At 41.0% G+C, this 27,357-nt stretch overlaps 1 protein-coding gene, 1 long non-coding RNA gene, 1 other non-coding gene and 1 pseudogene across 5 annotated transcripts in view; 2 read left to right on the forward strand and 2 right to left on the reverse strand.

Moving 5' to 3' along the window:
* The window catches only part of LOC116665341, a 74,917-nt gene extending 57,190 nt beyond the window's left edge, over window positions 1-17,727 (reverse strand). For all 3 annotated transcript variants that reach the window (XR_004321911.1, XR_004321913.1, XR_004321912.1), the window contains exons 1-2: window positions 17,459-17,727; window positions 8,648-8,736 (exon numbers count right to left, since the gene is read on the reverse strand). This is a non-coding gene — a long non-coding RNA (uncharacterized LOC116665341). The remainder of the gene's footprint in view (window positions 1-8,647; window positions 8,737-17,458) is intronic.
* TRNAA-AGC lies at window positions 3,789-3,860 on the forward strand. Its single transcript has one exon. It is a non-coding gene; the product is annotated as a tRNA-Ala (tRNA).
* LOC102509721 lies at window positions 11,826-13,630 on the reverse strand (annotated as a pseudogene).
* A 2,353-nt stretch (window positions 17,728-20,080) lies between the features above and the next one.
* On the forward strand, window positions 20,081-24,526 carry MARCKS (myristoylated alanine rich protein kinase C substrate). Its single transcript, XM_032484732.1, has 2 exons — window positions 20,081-20,606; window positions 22,430-24,526. Exons 1-2 carry the CDS (start codon window positions 20,505-20,507, stop codon window positions 23,327-23,329), a joined length of 1,002 nt encoding a protein of 333 aa, XP_032340623.1. The 5' UTR covers window positions 20,081-20,504; the 3' UTR covers window positions 23,330-24,526.
* Window positions 24,527-27,357: the final 2,831 nt, after the last annotated feature.

Raw genomic sequence — 27,357 nt, forward strand, 5'->3', positions numbered from 1 at the left:
TCCTAAACATGAGACAGTGGCTCAGTGCTTTACATACACATTAACACTAATCTTCACAACACGCCTACAAAGTAGGTACTAGTTATACCCACTCTACAGATAAGAAAACCAAAACTCAGTTTAAGTGACTTAAGGCCCTGTAGATAATGGGAATGAAGTTAGGATTCGTGCCTAGCTCTGGGTGGCTCCAAAGCCCACATGACACTAGAAATAGAGTATGTTGGCATCTTGTAGGCATATCATTAGTGTTAAGATTATCTACCCACCTTTGTGTACAAGTGGAGGATTATCTATCCACTTTTGTATACAAGATTTCCATGTCATCTAGGAACGATGATAATTCAGCCATTCTGTTTTGGGCTGCTAAGTGCATAAACCACAACGGTCATTACTGAAATCCACTTAAGATCCTGGCAATCAACTCTTCCCTACATCAAACTGAAACTCACAGGATTTTCTTAACTCCCAGCCAGATAAAACCTCTACTAACATGTTTTATGGATGGCAAAACCTCATTAAAATGTTGTTGTCATCAAAGAAGTTGGATATCTGTTTAAAGTCTCTCTATAGTAGAGAGAAAAGATCCATTGCTAAACCCAAGGCATGGTAAGTTTCTGAATAACAGAATTTCACTAGATACATACACAAGTTATTATTTACACTGGGTTATTCTGGAATTACTGGAACCAAAACAAAAACAAAACAAAAGCTATATTCCTTAAGATCAGGAAATGTAACTTTTTCATATCCTATTACCAGCATACTATGAGTTTAATGCATAATTAGATATTTTATAGCCAATCATGCTTTGCTCTTTATGTTCATGAACTTTGTCCCAAAATCTCTTTAAAACACTCAAAATATCTGTTTCAGTGTACATCTCACAGTTACATGGGATGGAAATATTTGGAAAAATAACTACCAACTCAGAAATTATTCCTGGGAACTGGGATTATGGGAAACTTTCACTCTTTATATTATTCATTTTGGCATTATTTTAATTTTCTACAAAAATCATATATTGGTTTTGTAATTAGAAAGAGCAAATATATAATCACAACCTTTAATAATAACTTCTACACATTTTTATTACATAAATCTTATTAGAAACAATATGCATGATAAACTAGAAATTTAGATTTATTTTGCCCTGGACGACTTAACAACTCAGCATTAGAAGATGAAGTTTGTTCAGATGTGCAGAGTATAATCTAATATCTGGCCTTGAATGAGTATCTAGGGATTGACAACATCTCATCAGAATGCCATGTAGTATTGAGTCACAAAATGCCTTTAATTTAAAATCACCTCAATAGTATACTCAAACATTTGGCACAGGGAATACTATAAGCCCATGAGGGAAATGTTCTAATCCTTCAATATAAGGACTCCAGGTCATGTTCCTTATTTAAGCCTGCATTACCTCTTAATCTTGACAGCAAAATCCTCACCAAACTTTTGGCAAGCACACCAGGAATGATGCTGCCAAACAGGCATAATTACTGATCAGTTTGGTTTCCTCTCTGCTGAAACATGAAGCTATCTAACAAAAATTGCTTAATGCAAATCACAAACAGGTTTTCTCAGAATTTGGTCCTTTTGTTTATGAGCAGAAGGAAGGAAAATTACCCTATAGTTACCTCTGTCTGCTCAACAACACTATATATCAGATGTTGGCAAACTACGGCCTGTGCGTCAAATCTGGCTGTCCCCCACCCCTACTTGTTTTTGTATGGCCCACAGACTAAGAAAAGTCTTTTAAATTGCAGCATAAAAATCAAAAGAAGAACAATGTTTCAGGACATGTGAAAATTATATATAATTCAAATTTCAGTGTCCATAAATTGAATGTTATTGGAACACAGCCTACTCATTTATTTACGTACTGTCTACGGCTGCTTTTTTGCTACAACAGAGTTGAGTAACTGCAGCAGTGACCATATGGCCCTCTGTAGTGAGTTCAACAAAATCTCCCAAAAACTCATGGCAGCCCAGAGCCTCAGAATGTGATCTTACGTGGAAACAGGATCTCAGTAGATGAAATTAAGTTAAGATGAGGTCATACTGGATTAGGATCCAATGACCAGTGTTTTCATTACAAGAAGAGGAGAAGACACAGAGATACATAGAAGGAAGGAGTTGTGTGGAGATAGAGGCTGAGATCCGACTGAAGCATTTACTAGCCCAGGAACACAAAGGATTGCCAACAACCACTAGAAGCTCAGAAAGAAGTATGGAACACTTTCTTCCTCAGAGCCGCCAAAACTATAAGGGAATAAATTTCTGTTGTTTTGTGTGATATATTACTACAGCAGCCTAGGAAACTAACACATCCACCAAATCTAAAATATCTAACACTTTCCAGAAAAATGTTGTTGACTCCCTGTGTAGAAGATGCTACCCTGGAAGAAAAGTTGCACAGGGTTAAGTTACTGCGGGGCCATACTGGGCTTAGAAAGGGCAAGAAAGCACTTAAAGATGACAAGGCAATGAGAAGAGGGCAGCTCTTACCACACGTGCTTATATTTAACTTACAGTTTTTCTCAATCTCATAGAAGTAAAGAATTTGAATCATTTATTTCAACTGTTGATCACATCACATGAATTTCAATAATGGCACCTCAACTTAAAAGTTTACGAGCACCTCACAGTTCTATTATCTGAGAAAGTAACAAGAAGTCAATGTTTTAGTATGAGGCCCATGGTTAAGGGGGTAGTTGGAAGAGAGGGGTTGATTAGCTGACTCTCAGTAAAGAATAATGCACTGTAACTACACTCTACACTCCAATCTGGCCCAGTGAGAATGCCATCCCTCCTGGGTTCTAGGAAGCTCTGTTGCTATCACAATAGTCTAACAGCAGTATTTTAAAAATCTTTAAACTCAGAAAGACTAAATAAATATATGTTGATTGACTGAATATCCATTTCTACTCATTGGTTATCTCTAAAGAAGATTCAGGTCTTTAGTGAACTTCTGTTATATTTGATTACAAGAACCTCCACTGCTGGTGCTCTACTGAATATAAGAACACAGTCTGAGAGCCATGAAATGCTTCTTTCTCAATAATCACTTAATTTTTGTGTGCCTTGAATTTATTCAACTCAAGACTAAATTTGTATTCTCTTGGCCTAATATTCAAGTAAAGGATGAAACATACCTAGTGAGAGAAAGATGAAACATAATGTGTAACTGTAAGACAAAAATACCCGTGATGATGGTTACGGATGTCTGGGAACTCTGCGCCCAGGATACCAAACAACTCAAAAGGAAACTCACATTTCAGTTAAGAACCAAATTATAATTTGCCTTGCACGTCAGAGAACTTCAAAGACTTTGCTGATTCTTATACCAACCACCATGATTTTTCAAGTGGAGCTGAAGGTTCAAATTTGGTTTGATGAGCCCCTTGCTTCTTCTTGGCTAGGAAGGAAACAAAATTGCCAACCAGGCAAGTTACACGAAGCAAAGCTCCCTTCCAAATATTCTTTACTAGAGAAAACATGGGTCAGCCAACAAAGCATCAATTCCTCAGTGAAAAGCTGGGACACTGGTATCCTAAGAGCTGCTTTCAACTCCTTTCTGGGTACCAGATCCCAACAGTTCTCATTCCAGGTGTGGCTGCCTCATGAAAGAGTAGGGGTTTGCCTGTCAGAGCTTGAGGGTTTTATGTGAGGAGCAATGAGAACAAGAAAAAATAGCAGAACTATGAAGCTTACATGTCATTACTATAAACATTTGCATTTTTTAAATGAAACATTTCATTTTTAAAAATACTAAATTTCTGATTGGGGGTATAGCTCAGTGGTAGAGTGCATGCCTAGCATGCATGAGGTCCTGGGTTCAATCCCCAGTACCTCCATTTAAAAAATAAATAAATAAACCTAATTACCTCCCCCATCACCACCCCCCAAAAAAGTTTAAAAAAATTGTTTTAAATAAATGATATACAAAAAAACTCCCTAAATGTCCCATGAATAGGACCTGGATGAAAGACAGCAAAACAAAAACAGAAATGGTATTTAATGTACTGGATCACCTTCTGCACCATGTCTTCCCAGGATCGATTTCACCAGAGAAGAGCTGCAGACACCAAGAGTAGGAGCCAAAAACCTCCATAAGACCCCCATGAAGAGTGATCTAAAGATATCACTGAAACACAAGACTTATCCAAGTCCTATCAGTCACTTGTGGAACATTCCATTTGGCTTCTGCACAACAACAGGTATCATAACTGCCTCCTTATTAAGATAAGACCTGCCCCTGAAAAGAAGGATGGTGGAATCCTCATCCTCACGTATGTCTTCGGGAAGATACCTAGACCTTCTTGAGTACTTCATGACTATCTCTGCATGCGCTGAAAACTCAGGCACCTCCAGGGTCAGGACAAGCCATGTCTTTATTTTACTGTGTGATCTTTACTGCTTCAACTGGCCTTCCTTCTATGCAACCTGGCTCCCCTCATCTGTGATCCTTTCAGTCAGTGCCTTTCCCAGCTTAAGAACAAATCATGTTTTTATCATCTACTAAATCTGTTTTTGCTGGATCAACGTTTAAATGGGCTGACAATACTACACATTTCAAAATTTTATTATTACATTTGTTCTAACTGGCATAACTGCATCTGACTGGAGGGGCTGTGCTTAAAAACAGGGAAGAATGGGAGGAGGATATAGCTCAGTGGTAGAGCATATGCTTAGCATGTACGAGGTCCTGGGTTCACTCTCCAGTACCTCCATTTAAAAGTGAATAAAGTAAACAAACAAACAAACCTAATTACCTCCCCTCCTAAAACAAATAAATAAATAACAAAAACAAATTTTTAAAATGGAGAGGTTATAGCTCAAGTGGTAGACTGCATGCTTAGCATGCACTAGGTCCTGGGTTCAATCCCCAGTACCTCTTCTAAAAATAAAGAAATAAACCTAATTAACACTCCCCCCCAAAGATAGGGAAAAATGATTCAGAGGTAGCTAAATCTTTTTAAGTTCTTCTCTTTGTGATAGGGAATTAGCATACATGTGTACTTAAAGAAAGTGCCTGGAGACCTTTGTATGATCACAGGACACTGCATCAGGCTTCCTCCCCACTAGCTACCTGTAGAAATCTTTAGCATGTATCAGTAAGCCAGACTCTACCCATTTACTTCCATTTAAGGTTTTTTTTCTTTCTTTCCAAAACACTGGATTTACTTTAAAACAAAAACAAAAATTTTTGTGCACAGAGTTTCTACATTCTTCAATTAACATTTTTACAAAGCATATCTTATTAATACTAATTTATAGAATTGATAAGCTTAAATTTATTTATGTACTGTACTTGTCCTTTTCTATAATTTCTTGATAAATAGTGAATTGGTCCTGCATATCATCTTCGTGTTTATGAAAAACATCTCTTGTTGGATTCCTGTTACCGCGGTTGTCTTTGCTCTTACTGTGCTTATAGTAGTTTCATGTATCTTACAAATAGCCGCTCTGTTTTCTTTAATATCTTCAAAACATTTATGAATTCTTTGAATCACATCTTCTTTAGTACTTAGATGTTGCTCATACTAGAAAGCAAATTGTAGCAAAAGTCTGTCCACTGACAAACAGGCTGTCATTCATCTTGGATACTGTGCTCAGCCACTTCTCCTGGACCTGAACACCAATGCCCTTCTTTCCCCAGGTCCCAGACTCCACTCAGGGTCTCGAAGGCACGGGACGCAGCCCATGCAGACACTGAAATGCCAGAGCCCAGCTTTAGCCCTGCCCGGCTCTGCTGCATTTAGGTTTTGATAAGAGAACTCTAGCATTGTATTTATTTATTGAAATTTGAAGATTTATCCTAGTGTCAAAGCACTTGATGACAGAGTCACGGTGTACTGATAATCTAAAACTACTCTCACTTTGTCAAGTGTTGACAGTGATCAAACAACTTGTTATGCAATCATACTAAATAAAAGACAAATGCTAAGCTTCATTTTAATGCTTTTTAATTTTATGACTGATACGACATTTTATAGCTTTATTTTGTAGGTGAAGTGTGAGATTATTGTTTTGCTGAGATTTCACTTATGTGAGGCCTTTAAAGAAACAGTAGGTTAAAAGTAAATCCCAAAATTCTATCAACATATTACTCACTTTGAACATGAATCGGATTTGAGAAATTTTAAACTTATAAGAGCTATTGTTCTAATTCTTATGATTTGGAGACTTAGGAGATTATGCTAATTTCCTTCAATTAGATTCATTATTCAACATGAAGCTACATTGAAAAAGAGAGAGAGACAGAAATAAGAATGGGCCCATAGAAGAAGCTGCCTTGTTGTGGGGGTAGCACCCAGTCAGAAGACTTATTCTAATCTTTATTCGGTGATTAACTTAGTTGAATTTAAGAAAATTACCTACTATTTTGGCACTTACTCCTATTTGTTACAAATTATCTCTTTTAAATATTTTTTTCAAAATTGGAGGAAAAAGCAAAAACCGCAAAAAAAAACCTGCATATAGATTAAAAAAATATTGCCTCAAGAAATTCAGGGCATAAATACATTATTAATAGATTGCTGCTAACAAGATTTTTAATTAGCACTCAGGGAAAAAAAAAACCAAACCTGAAGAAAGCTCATTACTCTATCTGGACTTTCTATGAGAATGGTGGGATTAAAAAAATTGAATGCAAATTTTTCAAATTGCTGTTTATTCTGACATCTCTCTGCTGGCTCTCTCAGTTAAGCCTCAGATGAAGAGATGTCCAAGGGAGCAGGGCAAAACTCCTACTCATGTTAAATGGCTCTGGCTTGTAGGATACTTGGGGAAAAGCACAGATTAGGAAAAGATAGTTACATGAAGAGCAAAGTGTGGGGATACAGCATTTGCTTAATCATTTAAAGTCTAAATGTTAATTAAAAGTAGCATTAACTAAGAAATACAATCCCACCTCCTTCATGAGAGCGGCTGGCTTCCTGGAAGAAAAAGATAACCACCAATTCTACAACAGGCCTTCTAGCACCTTCACTCATCTCTAGTCAGCTTCTCTCGGAATTCCTTTAGGAATTGTGCCCAAGAAAGAAGTCAGTAGTTGGTTCACTCCAAGTCCTAAACTTAACAAATGAGTACTTAATAACAGCTCTGCGGATATATGTTTGCTTATTTCCCTTTTACTTCCAAATCTACTTCAAAATTTTCACTCATTTCCCCTCATTCCAAGAGGAAAAGGAATCCCAGCATTTACTGAGGACTTACTAAGTGGGACTTGTAAGTGCTGGGTCCCAGTTATTCCATGTGTTATCTCAGAACATTCATCTTAATCTCCTGTCTATTTTCATTCAAATCCCAACAGAAAACCTCTTACAAAGCACACTTTAAAACAACAGCAGCAATAATAATACACTATCTTAACACCTCTTTAAGATACGGATTTTTATCCATTTCTTACAAAGGAGGAAACTTGGGCTCAGGGAACCTGAGTCAACTGTGTAAGATCACAACGTAGCTACCAAGTGTTTGAATCTGAACTTGAACCCATGTTCTCAAATACTGTAGGCCCTTACACCACAGCTGCTTCCCCTCAAGAGTGGTACAGTCTCTGAAGTCAAGGATTAATTTTACAGACAGCCAAAAGCATGGTGAATAAAATTATATTTTGAAAAGTAATTGAATACTTCTTAATGTACCTAGAAAGTGTTAGTATTATTACAGTGAGTGATCGAAGTAGGTAATACAATTTATAGTAATAAAAATTATCATCAGAAAGTACAGTTATAAAGTACTGAGATGGAGTTTCTTACATGGCTTGTGAGGCCCAAAGAGTGTTCCCCCAGACTGATTTTAAGACTGGCATTGGTCTGATGGGTGTTCTCATAAAGTGATCATTTCAAAAGATAGTTGCTTATTCCTGTGAGTGCTGATACAATACCAGTGGAAATCAATATTTTCAACATCATACTTTATACCTCACTCATATTACCCCTGTAATAATTAGATGTGGTATGTGATATATAGTTAATGTAAATATAAATAAAAATGTAATCAATATATCATGTAATAGATATATTCATAAAGTGACAAACTACATCTTAGTATGTTTCATGAAATAGTCCTGAAGACTCATTAAGGACTTAAAAAAGAATTAAATTAAAAGATATGGGTGAAACAACATAAGTAGATGTTTCCCTATCTGGTGTCAAATAATTCTGTACCGTTTTCCCTCACTAAATTGAATGAATCTTTTGCTTGTATCAGTAAAAAGAAGATTACATGAAACCCAAATTCTTTTCAAAAAAGTAGTGATAATGTCTAAAATATAACAGTTCTTTATTTGCTCATTATGGGATACTCTCAAGACACCCCAGTTATAATAACATGGATTATGTAAATTCAGAAGTTGCAGATATTTTCTGCTATCTGGTGAAAAGAATATGTAACACTTGAAGGGAAAATTACTACCTGTTTTAATCAATTAATGAACATTGTATAGTTTAAAGTCACATTAAAAGTACTTAGGACATTTAAAGTATAGTGGGGAAAAAAAAACAGGAGATCAGGCCAAGGAAATTTAAGTGTTAAGTGTGAGAAAATGAAATGTTAAGGATATGAAAAAATATTTTCATCAAGAAGGAAAAACTAGTTTAGTCTATATAATCAGGAGGAAATGTCTATGATTTACCAATTGCTGTTTTCTCTTCTCTTCCTCTTAGGGGGACATTTTGCCCCTTCTGGTGCAATTGTTCCTGTGGTTGAGTCAAATGTAGGAGCCTGGAAAAGGACATGGAGAAGTTCAAAGTCAGGGCTCTCTCCTCAGCAAAAAGGGAGATCAGACCACCATCCCCTTGAAACCTGCTCCTTTCTCATCCTTAAGAGAAGCTGGTGGAGGGCTGGCTTCCTAAATTGTTTTAAATTATGAAATATCTTGAAGAAGTTCTTCAATCTTCTCTCTATAAAGAATATTTAATGGGGTGATGCTAAAAACTTATAATTACTAGCTCTTTGCCAGGAGACGGATGAAACAATTATAGGGAAGAGTTCAGTAAATTGTCACTCAGTGACCCAAACTACCTCTGCCTAGAGATTATAGGGACAGATCATAAAGAATGTTGGAAGTTAGGCGGGGAGGGTTCGATCCCAGGCAACTGAAAGTCAGTTTCTTCAGGGACTTACAGGGGAGATGTTTGTGGCACAGAACGCCCTGGAAGGGAGAAACTACCTAGGCGGCGACTCAGGCAGTACTTTGACTTCAGTCTGAGCACTGGTTGGGAAAACACCAGCGATGTTAGGAGGGAAAAATCTTAACAAGGATGATCTGTGGGGTGTTCTGAACTGTAAGAAAACATACAATGAGAATCCCATTTCCTTGCTACTGAGTTATTTTTATATTTTGTAAAGTCTAACGAATGGGAATTTTAAAGGGAGAAAAGGCAACATAAGGGAAAATGTGTCCAAGATGTGAAAGAAAGATGGTGGCGATCGAAGTTTGTGGACTGATCAAACAGGCAAAGCTTTGTTTTAGTTTATTTTTTGTTTTAGTTTTTAATGTGTATTAAGAGTAGAGTGGTGAGCCATACTAAAGTCTAAGGAGCTCTTATATGTGGCTGTAAGCCTGGAAAATGAGGGAGAGTAATGAGTCAAAAATGTCTCCAAGAAAGCTAAAGAAATCCTTTCAAAAGTTGATGCCGATTTGGGTGGGAAAATGATAACCTGAGTTTGAGGGAGTGGTGAGAAATATACACACAGCAATGCCCAGATCAGTAAGGAGACAGCAGAAATTACAGATCTGGAATTTGGGTTTGCAGTTAGGACTGGAAATTCTGATTACAGCATCATCGGCATAGAAGCAGTATTTGAAGTGATGAGAATAAAACTCAAATTAATTAGAAACATGCCGTGACTGTCTTTTTCTTCAGTATCCAAGTGGAATGGGAGTGGAAGAAAAATGCTGCATAAGGGCAGAGACAGCAGGATGGGGCACTGAGAAAGTCCCTGCCTGTCCCAGTCGACCACAAGCTACTGGCTGGTCTGGGAAGCTATAGTTAGGACTTGGAGCAAATTCTTTAACTCTTTTATCATTAGGAATTACCTTAAGGTGTCTAAATTTACTGTCAGTGTTAAATGAAAAAATATATGTAAAACAGCTTTAAATTTTAAACGTTAACAAATAAAACTTCCAACCAAAATGTAAATCAAATTCCAACTGTAGACTTAGTGGAAGAATGTCCCATTGTCATCACCTCCATATTCTCTATTGTGATTCTCTTTCTTCCCAGGAATGCTTAGAGTCTTCTCACAGTAGTGCTGTAAGGGTCTGCACGTTCTCATCGCTGATCTCACCTCCCAGCCACATCTCATACCTCGGTGTCCTTCCAAAATTGTAACTTCCTCTCCCTGGTTCTATACCCTATTTTACCTACCTTCCAATGGCTTCATTCTGCTCTCGGGGCAACACTTATACTTTTGCTTCTAAAAAAGGTACAGGTAAGTTCTGAGTGCGACTTTACCATATTTTCATTAATTGATACCAATATCTAAGTTGTGACAACTATATTCTAGACAAAATTGCTATGGAAGTTTCCAGGTTCAAGAATATGATCTGTCAGATTGTGTGTGTGTGTGTGTGTGTGTGTGTGTGTGTGTGTGTGTGTGTGATTCTTTGAATGCTAATTCTCATTTTATAGATGTGGTCCTTCTCTCACAATGCATAAATCAAGTAGAATATCTTTTGGTTAATTTTTAGTGTCTGTTGGCATTTTTGTTCCTTCCAGGAGAACTGGAAACATCCCATAAAATTCTTACTCTAAGACTGCATGATATCCAGGGAAACAGTGCCACAAGCTTTGGAATCACCAAGAGCTGGATTCAGAACCCAAACCCAGCCCAGACCACTTAGAAGTAGCAAAAACTTGAGCAGGTTATATAACCTCTTCAGGACTTGATTTGTGAAGACAAAGGAAGTAGTGGTTTGTACCTTATAAGATTACTGTGGAGGTTCAACGAGCTATCACAGGCAAAGCACTATCACCCAGCGCCTGGTATAAAGTAGCTGCTTAAGACACATCTGTTGAGCAAATGAATGTCCATGACCTTCCCAGTCATCCCACCAGAGAGCCTCACAGTGTGCTGAAGGCACTGAAATGTCCTTTGGACCAGAGGGGGCCTTACTGAGGTCTGGTTTACCAGTAGCTTAATAAAAACCTAGTCAGTTTATCAATTGCAACAGTGATTTCTAAAGGTTAACACAACCTTTTTTAAAACTACATCATTTGGAATAAAAACAAATGTTTAATATAATTTTATGCTTTAGCCAGGGATTTACTCTGCTTATTAGTATTTTTAAATAAGTATTTATGACTTCAAAACAACAATGAAAAATTAACCTTTGCATGGTTCCTACGCAATCACACTGTAAAGTCACCTTTTTCTCCATGTGAATTTTCCACTCTTTCTTCTGGCTGGCCAGTTAATTACGTAACTCTTAAGGCGAAGATCGTGATTCTTTTAATGTAAATTTTGATTGCTTTTCTTTATTTACTTGCCTGTTACTTCTGGAAACAAAGGTGGGAAGGAATTATCTCCTTCTCACAACTCAACTCTTTCAAAAGCCGATAAGGAATGTTTTCAGACTGTCCCTTGAGGGTAAATATTGCAAAGTCTAGGAAATGCTACTGTGGTTAAACTTTGATTTAAAATGTCTAGAGAAAAATTCTTTAAATTTTTATTTTTCCCTGCTTATATTTATTTGTTTTGTATTTTAAATTTATTTATTTATTTTTAATGGAGGTACTGGGGATTGAATGGAGGACCTTGTGCATGCTAAATATGCACTCTACCACTGAGCTATACCCCCCTGCTGCTTTTTTTTTTTTTAATTAAACTTTGTTTTAATGGGTCTCAAAATTCTGTGACAGATTTTTGGTCAAGTTGTTTCCATTAAAAAATACTGATTTTAAAAACTAATAACTTAAAACTGCCACACACAAAAAAACAAATGGTGCACAAAATATTCTCCTTTCCTTCTGAAAGTTTTCTGGTGCATTGTTATCATTAACCAGTCTTTTACTATTAAACTTAAATGGCCAATTGAGACAAACAGTTCTGAGGTCTCATCTCTTCCACCACTGATTAAGACTGGGGTGACAGGTATTTAGCCTTCTGAGCTTTCTGGACAGACTTGGTGACTTTGCCAGCTCCAGCTGCCTTCTTTTCCACTGTCTTGACACACACAGCAACCTCATGTCATGGACAGCAAAATGGCCCAGGGGAGGATAGTCAGAGAAGCTCTCAACACACAAGGGCTTGCCAGGAGCCATGTCAACAATGGCAGCATCACCAGATTTCAAGAACTTGGGGCCATCTTCCAGCTTTTCCTGAGAACGATGATCAATCTTCTCTTTCAGCTCAGCAAACTTGCAAGCTATGTGAGCTGTATGGCAATCCAGCACAGGTGCATTTCCTCTGTTGATCTGGCCTGGAGGGTTCAAGATAATCACCTGAGCTGTGAAGCCAGCTGCTTTCATTGGTGGATCATTTTTGCTGTCACCAGCCACAATGCCATGACAAACATCCTTGATAGACAGCCACAATGCCATGACAAACATCCTTGATAGACAGGTTCTTAAAGCCCACATTGTCTCCAGGGAGGGCTTCACTCAAAGCTTCCTGGTGCATTTCAACAGACTTTACTTCAGCTGTAAAGCTGACCAGAGCAAAAGTGACCACCATGCCAGGTTTGAGAACATCAGTCTCCACACGAGACCCACAGGGACAGTACCATTACCACCAATCTTGTAGATGTCTTGGAGGAGCAGACACAAGAGTTTGTCAGTTGGATGAGCTGGTGGCAGGATACAATCCAGAGCCTCAAACAGCGTGGTTCCACTGGCATTGCCATCTTTACGGGTGACTTTCCATCCCTTGAACCAAGGCATGTTAGCACTTGGCTCCAGCATGTTGTCACCCTTCCAGCCGGAAATTGGCACAAATGCTACTGTGTCAGGGTTGTAGCCAATTTCCTTAATGTAGGTGCTGACTTCCTTAACAATTTCTTCATATCTCTTCTGGCTGTAGGGTACCTCAGTGGAACCCATTTCGTTAACACCAGCAATTAGTTGTTTCACACCCACAGTATAAGCCAGAAGGGCATGCTCATGGGTCTGCCCATTCTTGGAGATACCTGCTTCAAATTCACCAACACCAGCAGCAACAATCAGGACAGCACAGTCAACCTGAGATGTGCCTGTAATTATGTTTTTGATAAAGCGTCTGTGTCCTGGGGCATCAATAATGGTCATGTAGTACTTGCTGGTCTCAAATTTCCACAGGGAGATATCAATGGTGATACTGCGCTCACATTCTGCCTTCAGTTTGTCCAAGACCCAGGCATACTTGAAGGAGCCCTTTCCATCTTGGCAGCCTCCTTCTCAAACTTTCCAATGGTTCTTTTGTTGATGCCACCACATTTGTAGATCAGATGGCCAGTGGTGGTAGATTTGCCCGAATCTACATGTCTGATGACCATGATGTTGATGTGAGTCTCCTCCTTTCCCATTTGGGCGTAAATTTCGTGGTGATTTTCATGACACCCGTATCCTGGCGGCAAATCTGTTTCAAAAAAGCTGCTTTTTTTTTTTTTTAATCTTTCTCTAGAGTGTATCTTACCCTTTGGTAATCTTTTCAAATATAAAAACTCTTGCTAATTCAATCAATATACTTGACGAGCAGAGACTAAAACTATATTCATGCTTCTAGTGGTTTTGCAATAATCACCTGTGTATCTGGAGGGGATTTAACATTCCAGAAACTTCATTCCTATTGTAGGTGTGTTAGTTCTTGAGTCTTCAGATCAGTTAAACAATGATTCTGATGTTTTCTAACTATGAAAGAATCTTTCTATTTGAGTGTTACAGTACTGAATAGTTAATAAAGAAGACTAAAGCAAAGTCTAAAGTAACAGAAAGTTTAGGTACATGGTACCAATTAAAAAAATAATAAAGCTCCTACTATAAACAAAATACGAGATCCCTCTTTGCTATTACCACCATTTGAGATCTTATTGGATTCCTAAAATCAGATAGCCCTCAATGGACAATGGCTCACACACTAGTTGAATTTCACTTTCCAAATCTTGCAGAACTTGAATTTCCAAATCTGCAAAACAGGGATAATGATACAAGTCCAAGGGTTTGTTGTAAGGGTGAAATAGAAGCCTAGAACAGACTCATCTGGTGCAGTGCCTGGCACCCAGTAGGTTCTCTTCCTTTCCCCATTCAGCTTATATGTATCTATACAAAATCATATAGGATTAACTAAAATGGAACTTTATAAGAGCAAAGCCATTTTAATCTATATTTTATTTTTGTGCAGATATTGACTGTATAGGTTTAAACAAATTGGGTATAGGTTGGGAAAGTAAATGACTGGTAATCTTAAGGAGGATTGTAGTAGATACTATTTTTCAGTCAAAAGTTTATATGAGACAGGGAGGGTATAGCTCAAGTGGTACAGCGCACGCTTAGCCTCCGTGAGGTCCTGGGTTCAATCCCCAGTACCTCCAATTAGAAAAAAAACTAATTATAAATAAAGAAATAGACCTAATGACAGCCCTCCCTGCCCATCCCCCACCCCAAAATACACACACACACACACACACAAATAGTTTATATAAGAGAGAAACTTTGATATACTGGTTAAGTATCATTGGGATTTATCAGCCTCAAGTGGGCACTCATTATTGCTCTAAAATCTTACTGTACCCGAAAGGTTCAATCCAATGCTTCCCACTAATTATTCCACACCCTCTATAATATAATCAAATTCCAACTCTCCTTTCTCTCCTTACCCTTAGCTGATAAATTTCAAAGGCAAATAGAAACCATCAGAAGGGAGCTCTCTTATCTTCCCACCAGTAAATCTTGGCCATCCTCTTCTTCCTCTGTTACAGGAAAGCAGCAGGGTCTCTTTCAAAAGGTAGTATCTCCGCATGTGCCCTGTATCTTTATCCCCTCCTGTATTCTTAGGGACTTCATTCCATTCACTATTCATTTTCTTTCTTATTTTTACAACATTTTCCTCTCTACTGGATTAATTTCCCGAGCAGTCAACTTTGCTCTAATACCTTCCATCCAGGACAACACTTTTTTACCTAGTCAAGCTTCATGAAGAAGGAATTATTGATGCCATCATCCTCTTTACCTCTCATTTCCTCCTCAGCACACTAAATCTGCATTCCACTTTCCACATAGGACAAAAGCTGCTTTGGAGTCTGTAACTAGTAACTTCTGTATTCTGTATACAGAATGCAGTTCTGTAACCAGCAACAGCCAGTGTAAACTTTTCAGTCTTTATTTGATGTATCAACATCATTTGACGTCTCAACATCATTTGACAAAACTAACCAATCCTCCCTGAGACACTGTCTTCATCGATTTTCCAGACACCACACTCCTGGTTTTCTGTCTCCTCCTTGGGGATTCCTTCTCAGTCTTCTTTGCCAGCTAGACTCCTTTTCTACCCAACTACTTTTTTTCTGTTCAGTTATTTTTATTTTATTGCTTTATGTTATTTTACATTTTCAGCTTTATTAACCTATAATTGACAAATATCTACCTAGCCTCTTAAGGCAAAAGGCTCTTAAGGTGTGATTCTGTACTCTCTTTGTATACTCTTATGATTTGGCTTCAGAAAATATTTAACATGGAATGATCACATATCTGTATTTACATTCCAAACCACTTTTTAAGCTCCAGACTCTTTCATCTGCACATTTAACTTTTCCACTAGGATGTTTTATAGGCACCCCAAAATATGTCTAAACTAATCTCTTGACCTTCCTCCCAAACCCACTTGACCTTGTCCCTCCTCAGCTTTGCTATTTCCTCCACCTGAACACAACTCTCCACCTACTTACCTGGCTAATGCCTACTCAACCTTTAGATTTCCTCTTAAATGTCAGTCCTTTAAGAAGGCCTTCTTAAACCCTCCTAACTAAATTAGACTATTTTATAGCACCCTGGATTTCCCTTCAGAGCACATATGATCATTTACAATTACATATCTATTTGTGATCTTTTTGTTCCATTCTGGCTTTTCTTTGTCCTCCTAGTTAGAAGCAACATTAAACAACTCTGTCACTCTTCAAATCTGCTCAAAAGATACCTTCTCAATGAGGCCTTCCCTGACCTCCTATATAGAATTTCAACCCTGCACTCCCAACTCCCTTACTTGGTCTAGTCCCCTTCCCAACAATTAAGTACTTCTAAAATTCCATATAATTTGCTTACTTATATATATTATATTTTTCTTTTTCCCCACTCTAGAATGGAAGCTTTATAAAGATTTCTTGTCTCTTTTGTTCACTGATGAGTTCCAACTGCCCAGCACATGATAGGAAGTCAGTAAGTATCTTTTGAATGAATGAGTGGCTGTGTGTTTTGTTCCACACTAAATTCTAACCAATCATCTGAATTAAGTAAATAATATAAAGGTAATACAAAATCTAAGATGAAAAACAGAGCAGAACACCATAAACACAGGGTGGGATCTTGTATTTTGTGAATGAATGAATGTTGAATGACTGCTTTCTGATTAAAAAGGCATATTTAACTTGGAATCTAGAAAGAGGTCCTCATCTTTTTTATTGTTTTGGGTGTTTTTTTTAAGCACACAGTTAATCCTGTCCTTTGTTCTCTTTCTTCGTATTCTAAGAAGTTTTAAGAGATAATGTTAAGTGGAAGCTACAGGAGAGGGAAGACATGTTCATGCCCTTCCCTGCTGTCAGCTGACATCTAGCCCTTTGCTGTTACTTAGCAGAAGCCGAATAAACACTTCAGGAATGAATAATTAGCCTGTCCAGTGAATCTGTGACATCAAGGAAAGGTCAGACAGCCCCAGAGAGTAGTGGAAGAAGTTGGAGACTTGGAATCCTGGCTCTACCATCTGACAAAATCTGGCAACTTCCCTGGGCCTGTTTCTTCATCTGATAAGGGAGGAAATGAAACTAGATGATCCAGTTCACCTAAAGTAGACCATCTATTAAAATGTAAGCTCCTTGAGGCCAGGGATTGCATCTCTCTTTTCACTGATGTGAAAACAAGGCCTAGATCAGTATGTTCGGCATACAGTAGGCCCTTAAGAATTTGTAGAAATATCTCTAAAAATTCCTTCTAGTGCTACGATTTTAAAGGAAAAAATAACTTTGAGGTATCCTAAATAAATTGCTCTTTTTTACTAGAGAAAACCATACACAGACTGTCATCATCCTAGAAATACCCCAAGTGGATGGTGAAAAGAGTACAAATAAAGAATAAATGCTTATTTCCTTCTTGGTGAGTTGGTCACAGATATTTACCAGTTTTACATTTTCACTACGACCCCATGGGTTCTTTCATCATATTTATATAAATAACCACATTTATATACTTAGAGCCTTATTTGGAACCTTTAGCTCTGGGTGTGAGAACACCAAACTCCTGACGAACTCTGTACTTACGTCGTACAACTTCCTATTGGTTGCAGTCTTGTTTGGCGGTCCTTCCCGGCCATTATGTAGTTCCTGAGGCAGAATAATCTCTTCGCATTTCCCAGCCCCTTCCTTCCTCACCCGTCCTCCGCCTTCACCCCCCAACCACCCACATTCGTGCCTGGCCCGAGGCTGGGGGAGGTTGGGGAGGGGCTGACCCAGCGCTCAGCCCCACCCCCACCCCCGGCAGCGCCCCTCAAACCTCCTCCCACTGCCAGGGACTGCGGACTGTCGGCTTTCCAACCTACGCTAGAAATGCACTTTCTTATCGAAAGGAAATCACCTTTTCTACCCTATACTAGCGACCGCTCGTGGGGCGTGAATCTCTGTGTTTACACTTGTTTTCTAGCCCCCAGAGCTGCTGCGGGAAGTGATTGGCTCCCTCGCGCCCGCGACGCTTGGGGTCCCCCACGCCCCGCCCGGGCCACGCCCCCTCGCGCGGCCATCTGCTTTGCTGTCTGTCTCTTGTCTCTCGCTCAGCGTCTCTTTCCCCTCCACCACCTACCTGCCCCTCCCCCGCCGGCTCCGCCCCTTCCCCCTTCCCTCGCGCGGGGCTCCGAATCGTCCCTGCCCGTTGCCAAGGAGACAAGCCGGTACCGGGCAAATAGGCATTCGCGAAAGAAAAGGGGGGAAAGCTACACGGCAGCCTGGTAACAAAGGAGCAATAAAAGCAGCCCCCAAATGGAAGGCTAAGAACATGTCTGGAGAAAATCTGAAAACGAGATAGCAATCACCCCAAATTTAAGGGGGAGGGGGATGCAGAGGAAGAGGCATGATTCACGTTGGGGTGGGGGAAATAAACAGTTTAAACGAGTTTTGAGAATCTCCTGGATGGTGGTTTTGGATCTGCCCAGTTGGCTTTTTAAGTTGGAACTCCGATAATGCAAGGGATTCGCATCCATCGTGGCGTTTGGAGTCTTGGGCCAGGCCAGCGGGCTCCCTTAAGGGTTATAACACATTTGGCAAGATACACTTCTACGGAAACATTTTCCATCGGCTCTGGGGAATATGACTTAGGGATTGAATGATGCATCTGAAGAAGTGGACTGTGAGAAGACGATGTTTCACGTAGCGATCGCAGCTTGGTGATTTTCAAAGCAGTACTTGAACAAAGAGATATTGGCTTGAACCAACCGTCTTTTTCATTCAGAGTGTGACCCATTTCCCTACAATGAGCAAAAAAATAAAACTGTTTTGAGAATCCAGAGCCAGCACCAGGATAAACGAACCACTTCTGCGACTGCTTCTCACCTTCATAAGCGAAAGATTATTCATTTCAGGATCACTAAATGTAAACGAGAAAAGGTAGTCTGATCTGGACACAAGTGGGAATAAAAATGTAGGTAGTAGGAGAACGCTTATACGGGTGTATCCTTGATTTTTGCCCCTACCCCCGCCCCTCCATTCTTTAAATCTGCGCGTTGTCTTTCACGCACAAATAGCGTCTGGTACTTCGGTGCCAAGTGTTGCAGATGAAGGTTCCCCGGGATGCCCTTACAGAAGCTTTTTCTCTAACCCAAATTAGTTAGACTTGGAGCGTTCAGGGACCTTCTTGCTATCTTTCAATACGTAATTTCTCCTTTGAACTGTAATAGTCCGCTTGTTTCTTCGCTGCTGCCTCCCTCCCTTCCAAGAGCCCACTCGCTTGCATGCACACTCACACACGTTTAGAAAAAAGAGTTCATCCGATTCTGGCAGTAGGCTGAAAAAGATTCATATCAACGTGAATTGCATACCAACTGTAAATATGGATTCATACACTCGAGGCTGTGTCCCATTTCACTATAGAGGAAAATTGTCATTTCATACAGTGATAAAATGCAAACTTTTCCCATCTTTTGTAAATGGCCCTCAATATTGTGGGGGGTTGAAATCACTAATTGGGAAGTGGGGGTTGTTGATGAGCGCCGCAGGCCAATCTCGAAATATTTTATTTCCTGCCAATGTGAGATGGGGAAGGGAGTGTGGCTTCGACTGCTTGCTGCTTTTGCATTTTCCACATCTGGCCTACAGACCTAATTCTAACTCACGATCTCGTTTGATGAAATTCGATCTTCTTGGTTTAAATACCTTTCAATTTGGGGCGATTTCACATTTGCAACCGTTAAAAAAACCGAACACTGCAGTATCTCTGAAACCAATATGGAACACAGAGAAAGAAAACATGCTGCACACAAATCTCATCTATTGTCTTTAAAACTCGTATACACACACACACATAAACACACGGGAAAGATGGGGGAGGGGAGCGAGTGGCGAGAGACAGACGGATATAGACCGACAAGAGTCAAAGGGAGTCAAGTTAACGCTTTCTCCGCCCCCATCCACAAGTACCCTCCCCGCGTTAATTAATTACAAACAAGCCAGTCAAGTAATGCATTATTATTTTCAAGCAGAGGGAGGCGAGAGGCATGTATTTTTAATTGATTTATTTATTTGGAGGACATTAATTCTCAGTCTGAGGCTGATTTTCAAACCTTTTGCAAAGCGCGGCTCCATTGTTCGCGGAGCGCGCAGGCCCCGCCCCCTGCTTTGTGTGCGACGCGCGGATTGGCCGGTGCGCGCGGGGGCCGCGTCAGCGCCCGCGAGCCCATTCATCTGTGCACTTGGGCGTTGGACCTCGCATCTTATTAGCAACCAGGGAGATTTCTCCATTTTCCTCTTGTCTACAGTGCGGCTACAAATCTGGGATTTTTTTTATTACTTTTTTTTTTTTTTTTTAAATTACACTTGGGCTCCTTTTTTTGTGCTCGACTTTTCCACCCTTCTTCCCTCCCTCCTGCGCTCCTGCTTCTTGATCTCTTCGACTAAAATTTTTTTATCTGGAGTGTATTTAATCGGTTCTCTTCTGTCCTCTTCACCACCCCCACTCCCCCCTCCCTCCGGTGAGTGTGCTGCTGCTGCCGCCGCCGCCGCTGCTGCTGCCGTTGCTGCTGCTCGCCCCGTCGTTACACCAACCCGAAGCTCTTTGTTCCCCCCCTTGGATCTGTTGAGTTTCTTTGTTGAAGAAGCCAGCATGGGTGCCCAGTTCTCCAAGACCGCTGCGAAAGGAGAAGCCGCCGCGGAGAGGCCCGGGGAGGCGGCTGTGGCCTCGTCGCCTTCCAAAGCGAATGGGCAGGTAAATTCTACCTGTGGTTCTGGTCATTTCTTTGGTGTCTTTCTCTAGTCTATACGCTTCCTCTTCTTCCTGGTCGTGCCTTGAGACGCATTTGGCGGAGAGGAGCGTGGCCAGATTCCAGTCTGAAAGTTGAATGGAAAGCGATAACCTAAATTGTCAGTTTCTCATAGATGGGGGTCTTCCTCCACCGCAGAGTGGTGGTTCCCGGAGAATCCTGGCGAATTCTTGTGTAGACCAGAGGAATGAAGTGACTAATTGTCTAAAATGGCGTGTTTGGAGCTTGGCAGAACGTGACTTGCTAGGTGTTACCCCCCATCCGCGCCCTCAGCCAGGTTGCATTTGTGTTTGGTGGGCACAAAGGTGGTTGGGTGTCTCTCGTGTTTGTTGTCGAGACGGGGTCGCCTTCAAGATTTCTGAACTGGTGTGATTCTGTGTGTGGGTAGGAAAGCGGGGGGTTGGGGGGGGCGCGATAGGGATGGTGATGGAAGAGAGGAGGGAAGGGCTGTCTTATTGTATGCCGAGGCGGCGTGCCCTGGGTTCTTGGAAAGGTTGCTGGCTGGCTGAATAGAGCTGGGCAGAAAGGTTTCAGGGCCTTTCGAGGGGCTTTCCCACTATTCTAAATCTTTATTAGTAGCTGTCTGTGGAATTACACACCCATCTGACTTTTAAAGGGTCTCCCTAGGGTAGGAAGACTCTGTGGGTCCTTGAAGAACCTGTCCAGATGGCCAACAAGAGGCAGTCCTTGTGTGTCTGTCAGGATTGTTGGTGTGCGTGGCGCCCCGACCACTGCGGAGGCTGTCCCGGCGCTGCCCGAACCCAGGCGGATGGCCACGGTTGGGTGGGCGCGAGAGGTCGGCCAAGGGTGGCTGCTTCACAAACACGGGGCACCTACCACGCCTCTTTTCCTAGAGCAGCAGAGGCCGTGTTGCTTCGCGTGCTCTAACCTAATGGGGAAGGCGAGCTCTGCCTAGAGGCTTTGAACCCGTTAAAAATGCAAAATGAACCGCCGGGGCGCGCCCGGGCTTCACAGAATCACGGACGAAGGTGGGCGTGGAAGCAGACGCGAGACCTCAGAAATAATGGGTCTCCCCACAGCCTTGTTGGTTTTATCCCGACCAGGGTGCCACCTGAGCTTTGTTTGCGGACTGTGGGCTGCGCGATCAGGGCTCGGGGGCGCCTCGGCCGGCGGGCAGGGCCCGACCGGGCAGGGCGGGGTGGCCCGGAGGCCCCGCCCCTCCGCGTCCGCCTGCGCCCGGCTCCGCGCCGTGGAGGCGCAGCGCCCCCTGTTGACCCCATGCCCTAGGCGAGCGTAGGGCCTTTGCGCACGGCCCGGGTGCTTCTGGCTGGAACGCTGGGATCCCCCTGGGAGTTCTTGGTGTTTTGAAGACGCCTGTAGAATTTAGGGAGAAACGGGGATGTGTAACATAGGCGCAGATCATCGGCTCTGGCTCTGTGCCTTCTTCCAAAGGGCGTTTGGTATATCATACATTACGTGACTACTTTATTCCAAAGCTCGTGAGGGGAAGGCTGGAATGGGTTACCCTTTGCTTTCCACGTTTCGGACTGGGCCCTTTTAAGTCCTTAAGACATTTGCTGAGTGGTCAAGGCTACCGCTGTGCCTTTAGGCACCCCAGACTGGACTGCCCCGACGTCTTCTAGGAACTCTCATCTGAACATCCAACTCCGCCTCCCCCTAAGGGAGGGGATCTCCAAAGCCAGAGGGGATTAGGGGGGATGCTGGTCCCCCTCGGCCCAGGGGTTGGGGGCAGGAATGCTGGCACCCGGGCCCCTTCAGTGACGCTCCCGCTTTCTCTGCCCCGCAGGAAAATGGCCACGTGAAGGTAAACGGCGACGCTTCTCCCGCGGCCGCCGAGCCGGGCGCCAAGGAGGAGCTGCAGGCCAACGGCAGCGCCCCGGCCGCCGACAAGGAGGAGCCCGCGGCCGCCGGGAGTGGGGCTGCGTCGCCCACCGCGGCTGAGAAAGATGAACCGGCCGCCGCCGCCCCCGAGGCCGGGGCCAGCCCCGCGGAGAAAGAGGCCCCCGCGGAGGGCGAGGCGGCCGAGCCCGGCTCACCCACAGCCGCCGAGGGGGAGGCCGCGTCGGCTGCCTCCTCGACGTCTTCGCCCAAGGCCGAGGACGGGGCCACGCCCTCGCCCAGCAACGAGACCCCGAAAAAAAAAAAGAAGCGCTTTTCCTTCAAGAAGTCTTTCAAGTTGAGCGGCTTCTCTTTCAAGAAGAACAAGAAGGAGGCAGGAGAGGGCGGTGAGGCTGAGGGCGCAGCCGGCGCCTCGGCCGAAGGCGGCAAGGACGAGGCCCCTGGGGGCGCTGCCGCGGCCGCCGGCGAGGCAGGCGTGGCCTCCGGGGAGCCGGTGGCGGCGCCGGGCGAGGAGGCGGCCGTGGGCGAGGAGGGGGCGGCGGGGGGCGACGCGCAGGAGGCCAAGCTCGAGGAGGCCACCGTCGCGCCCGAGAAGCCGCCCGCCAGCGAGGAGGCCAAGGCCGCAGAGGAGCCCACCAAGGCGGAGGAGAAGACCGAGGAGGCTGGGGCCAGCGCCGCCGCCAGCGAGGCGCCCTCGGCCTCCGGGCCCGGCGCACCCCTGGAGCAGGAGGCGGCCCCGGCGGAGGAGGAGGCGGCGGCCGCAGCGTCGTCAGCCTGCGCAGCCCCCTCACAGGAGGCCCAGCCCGAGTGCAGTCCAGAAGCCCCCCAAGCGGAGGCGGCAGAGTAAAAGGGCAAGATTTTTTAAGATAATCGAAGAACTTTTCTCCCCCCGTTTGTTTGTTGGAGTGGTGCCAGGTACTGGTTTTGGAGAACTTGTCTACAACCAGGGATTGATTTTAAAGATGTCTTTTTTTATTTTACTTTTTTTTTTAAGCAGCAAATTTTGTTTTTTTCCCCCTCCCCACAGATCCCATCTCAGATCATTCTGTTACCACCATTCCAACAGGTCGAGGAGAGCTTAAATACCTTCCTCTGCCTTGTTTCTCTTTTATTTTTATTTTTTTGCATCAGTATTAATGTTTTTTGCATACTTTGCATCTTTATTCAAAAATGTAAACTTTCTTTGTCAATCTATGGACATGCCCATATATGAAGGAGATGGGTGGGTCAAAAAGGGATATCAGATGAAGTGATAGGGGCCAGGATGGGGAAATTTAAGTGGTGCATAACATTGCCAAGATAATGTACCACTAGAAATGATGGTGTAAAGGCTTAGTCTTTTTTTTTTTTTAAGAAAAGTTATTACGATGTATTTTGTGAGGCAGGTTTACAACACTACAAGTCTTGACTAAGAAGGAAAGAGAAAAAAACACCAATACCCAGATTTTTAAAAAGATCATAGTCTTAGGAGTTCATTTAAACCATAGGAACTTTTCACTTATCTCATGTTAGCTGTACCAGTCAGTGATTAAGTAGAACTACAAGTTGTATAGGCTTTATTGTTTATTGCTGGTTTATGACCTTAATAAAGTGTAATTATGTATTACCAGCAGGGTGTTTTTAACTGTGACTATTGTATAAAAACAAATCTTGATATCCAGAAGCACATGAAGTTTGCAACTTTCCACCCTGCCCATTTTTGTAAAACTGCAGTCATCTTGGACCTTTTAAACACAAATTTTAAACTCAACCAAGCTGTGATAAGTGGAATGGTTACTGTTTATACTGTGGTATGTTTTTGATTACAGCAGACAATGCTTTCTTTTCCAGTCGTCTTTGAGAATAAGGAAAAAATCTTCAGATGCAATGGTTTTGTGTAGCATCTTGTCTATCATGTTTTGTAAATACTGGAGAAGCTTTGACCAATTTGACTTAGAGATGGAATGTAACTTTGCTTACAAAAATTGCTATTAAACTCCTGCTTAAGGTGTTCTAATTTTCTGTGAGCACACTAAAAGCGAAAAATAAATGTGAATAAAATGTACAAATTTGTTGTGTTTCTTTATGTTCTGATAAAATTCTGAGACTGAGGTCTTAGGTTCATTTTGAGGAAGATCTTGCATGCCATCAAGAGTAAATTTTCTTGTGGTTTTTAATCTGAAGTTTTCGAACTCAAATTTATAATCAGTAGTATCAGATGACGTACAAGAAAATCTTACAACATTCCATGTCAAATCTGTTGCCATTTATCTGCATTTAGTTTTCATTTAAAAATTGAAGTTATTTTTATTGTAGTTATATAGCATATCAGAATAAATCACTTAATACAAAAGTGGTATGACCCGAAGACTATTTGAACGTCTTAAGTGAAAATTTCATAAAATTTTGTGTGTGTGTGTGTGTGTGTCATGCAGGTCCAGAAACAAGTTTATACTGAGTGAGAGTCCACTTAATCCAAACTGCAGATGGGTCATGAAAAGTGACCATAGGTGTTCTGTTTTGTTTTTTTGGAGTATTACCTGCCATTGTAATTGTTTAGTGCTTGGCTGATTTCCAAATTATAGCTTAGATAATGCATTATACTTTAGGGAAACAAGCTTATGTAAAGAAGTAATGGTGATGAATGGACAACATTGTCAGTTTATGGGCCTTTAGTACTTGCCTCATTTCAATAGTTGCAAGCAGTTTTGTTTTGATGAAAGTAGTGTATTAGCATCTTGTTACTCAGAGGAAAAGATAGAGTATAAAACTTCCTTGTATAGTAATAATCCTTACTAGTTTACCCTCTTTGCTCTCTACCACCCCATAACTGGATTTATTTTCCTTACTGGACCCTAAACTGAATTGAATTTTAAGATAGAGATGTGTATTAAATACCATTACTTCACTAAATACAAAAGAAAGTGTTTATGCACACCTGCTTTGCTGTTTTTGAGCAGTGTGCCTGGTAGGGTTCACAATAAGTCAGTGAACCATGTTTGTAATAACTGGATGCCAAATCTTAAACTCATTAGAAAAATAACAAATTAGCTTTTGAAATGTGCTTTTAATTGGAATAGTGGGTCATAAATAATAGTTCATGACCTCTCTTTACCAAACACCCTCCCTGCTAATAAAATAAGTAACATTTGGAAGAGTGTGTACTTTTAGTTGGGGTTTCTTCATCTTGGAGGATGTTTGAAAGTTAAAAGTCAAATCTGGTAACCAAAGGACTGCTTTATGGGGTCTCCACCTTAACAGCTTTTTCTCAAATACCTATTTGGACAAGTACAGCACCTGGTATGTGGTAGGACTCAGAAAAAATGGATTTAAAAAAGTAACTCCTGAGTAGTTAAAAATACTGTGTAGCCAACTATATTTCTAGGTTTGTTCTTTTAACAGCTGGAATTTATTAAGATGCATTACTTTGATTTTAATCATTGCCTAAAACACTTTGGGTGGTACTGATGGAGTGGTGGATTTTCCACCAAATGATTAAATGAAATTTGACATATATCTTTTCATCCAAAGTTTTGTACATCACATTGTTTTCTAATGGAAAAATGTTAATATGGCTTTTTGTATTACTAAAATAGCTTTGAGATTAAGGAAAAATAAATAACTCTTGTACAGTTCAGTATTGTCTTTTAAATCTGTATTGGCAGTATGTATAATGGCATTTGCTATGGTTATAAAATACTTCTTCTGGATTATAATCATCATTTGATCCAATTCCTATTGCTTGTAAAATAAAGTTTTATCAATTGATATAATCAAGCTTGCTAAAATAGGATTTTTTACAAATTTAATTTTAAAACAAGTTTTAGAAAAAATTTTTAAATCTTAAGTGTTGATGGTAAGTACAACTATTATTCAGTTTAAGGAACTGAAAAGTATGCTTGACATTATACTTAGGATATAAGATTATATCCACTGAAGGTGAGTTTTAATGGTCACAAGTCAATTAAAAATTTTTATGCTAGAACTTGATAATATAGTTGAGAAAAAATGTAATTTATTTACATTTTCCCCTCATGAATATAAACTTAATAAAGGTTGCAATTAAAGTTAAGTATGTGAGGGAAGGGTGCTTTTTGTTTTTGTATATTTTAAGTAGATCCAGCTGGGAGGGGTATATAGTTTAACATAGCCCAAGTTAGCTTTGAAAATTAAGAAAATTGGTTAAGTAACAAGACTATTATCTTTTATCTTTCCTTTAATCATTAACTGCAAATTGAGAATTTTTCCCCCTCTTCACTTCCCAGCTATATGAAAGTGCTTAAAGCAGTGTGTAGCCAACAGGAATTTTAACATGTTTTCAGTCTGTAAATGCTCCAGTCCCTCCTGGGGATTTGAGTTCCAGCACTCCTTTAAATTACACCCAACAATGCTATTTTAAAAATGGAAAATAAATACTTTTTAAAGGTGTGAAAGTTAACCATATTTTATGTTCCTGAAAAAGTGAAAAATTACTGATCCTGAACTACTGTCTATTGTTCTTCCCCTCAGCTGTTCAACATCAGCTATAAAACAAACCTAAATATCTACCCCATCATAAGACCCATAAAATAATTATTTCAAAATTTTTAGAAACCCTGATAATCTCAGTTCTAGTGTTTTGGTAAAATTAGAGCATAGACTTTTTAGTACTACTAGTAGATAAGAAACGAGAATAATTTTATCAATTGCTGTTATTACAACATCTCTCATTTCTGGGGAAAGGTGAAAGGCAACAGGATTACTCATCACTTAGAATTTCAATAAATATAACATTTCAGTTGAGTTTGTTAAGTTAGCATTACAGATTGTCTTCCTAACAAGTGGGCAAGTGTTCCTTAGGTTTAAAATGTGGCTTAAGGGCTGGATATGGTGCTAGCATTCTGTACCTGGGTAATT

Source organism: Camelus ferus, chromosome 8, assembly GCF_009834535.1.
Source record: "Camelus ferus isolate YT-003-E chromosome 8, BCGSAC_Cfer_1.0, whole genome shotgun sequence".
Lineage (NCBI taxonomy): Eukaryota > Metazoa > Chordata > Mammalia > Artiodactyla > Camelidae > Camelus > Camelus ferus.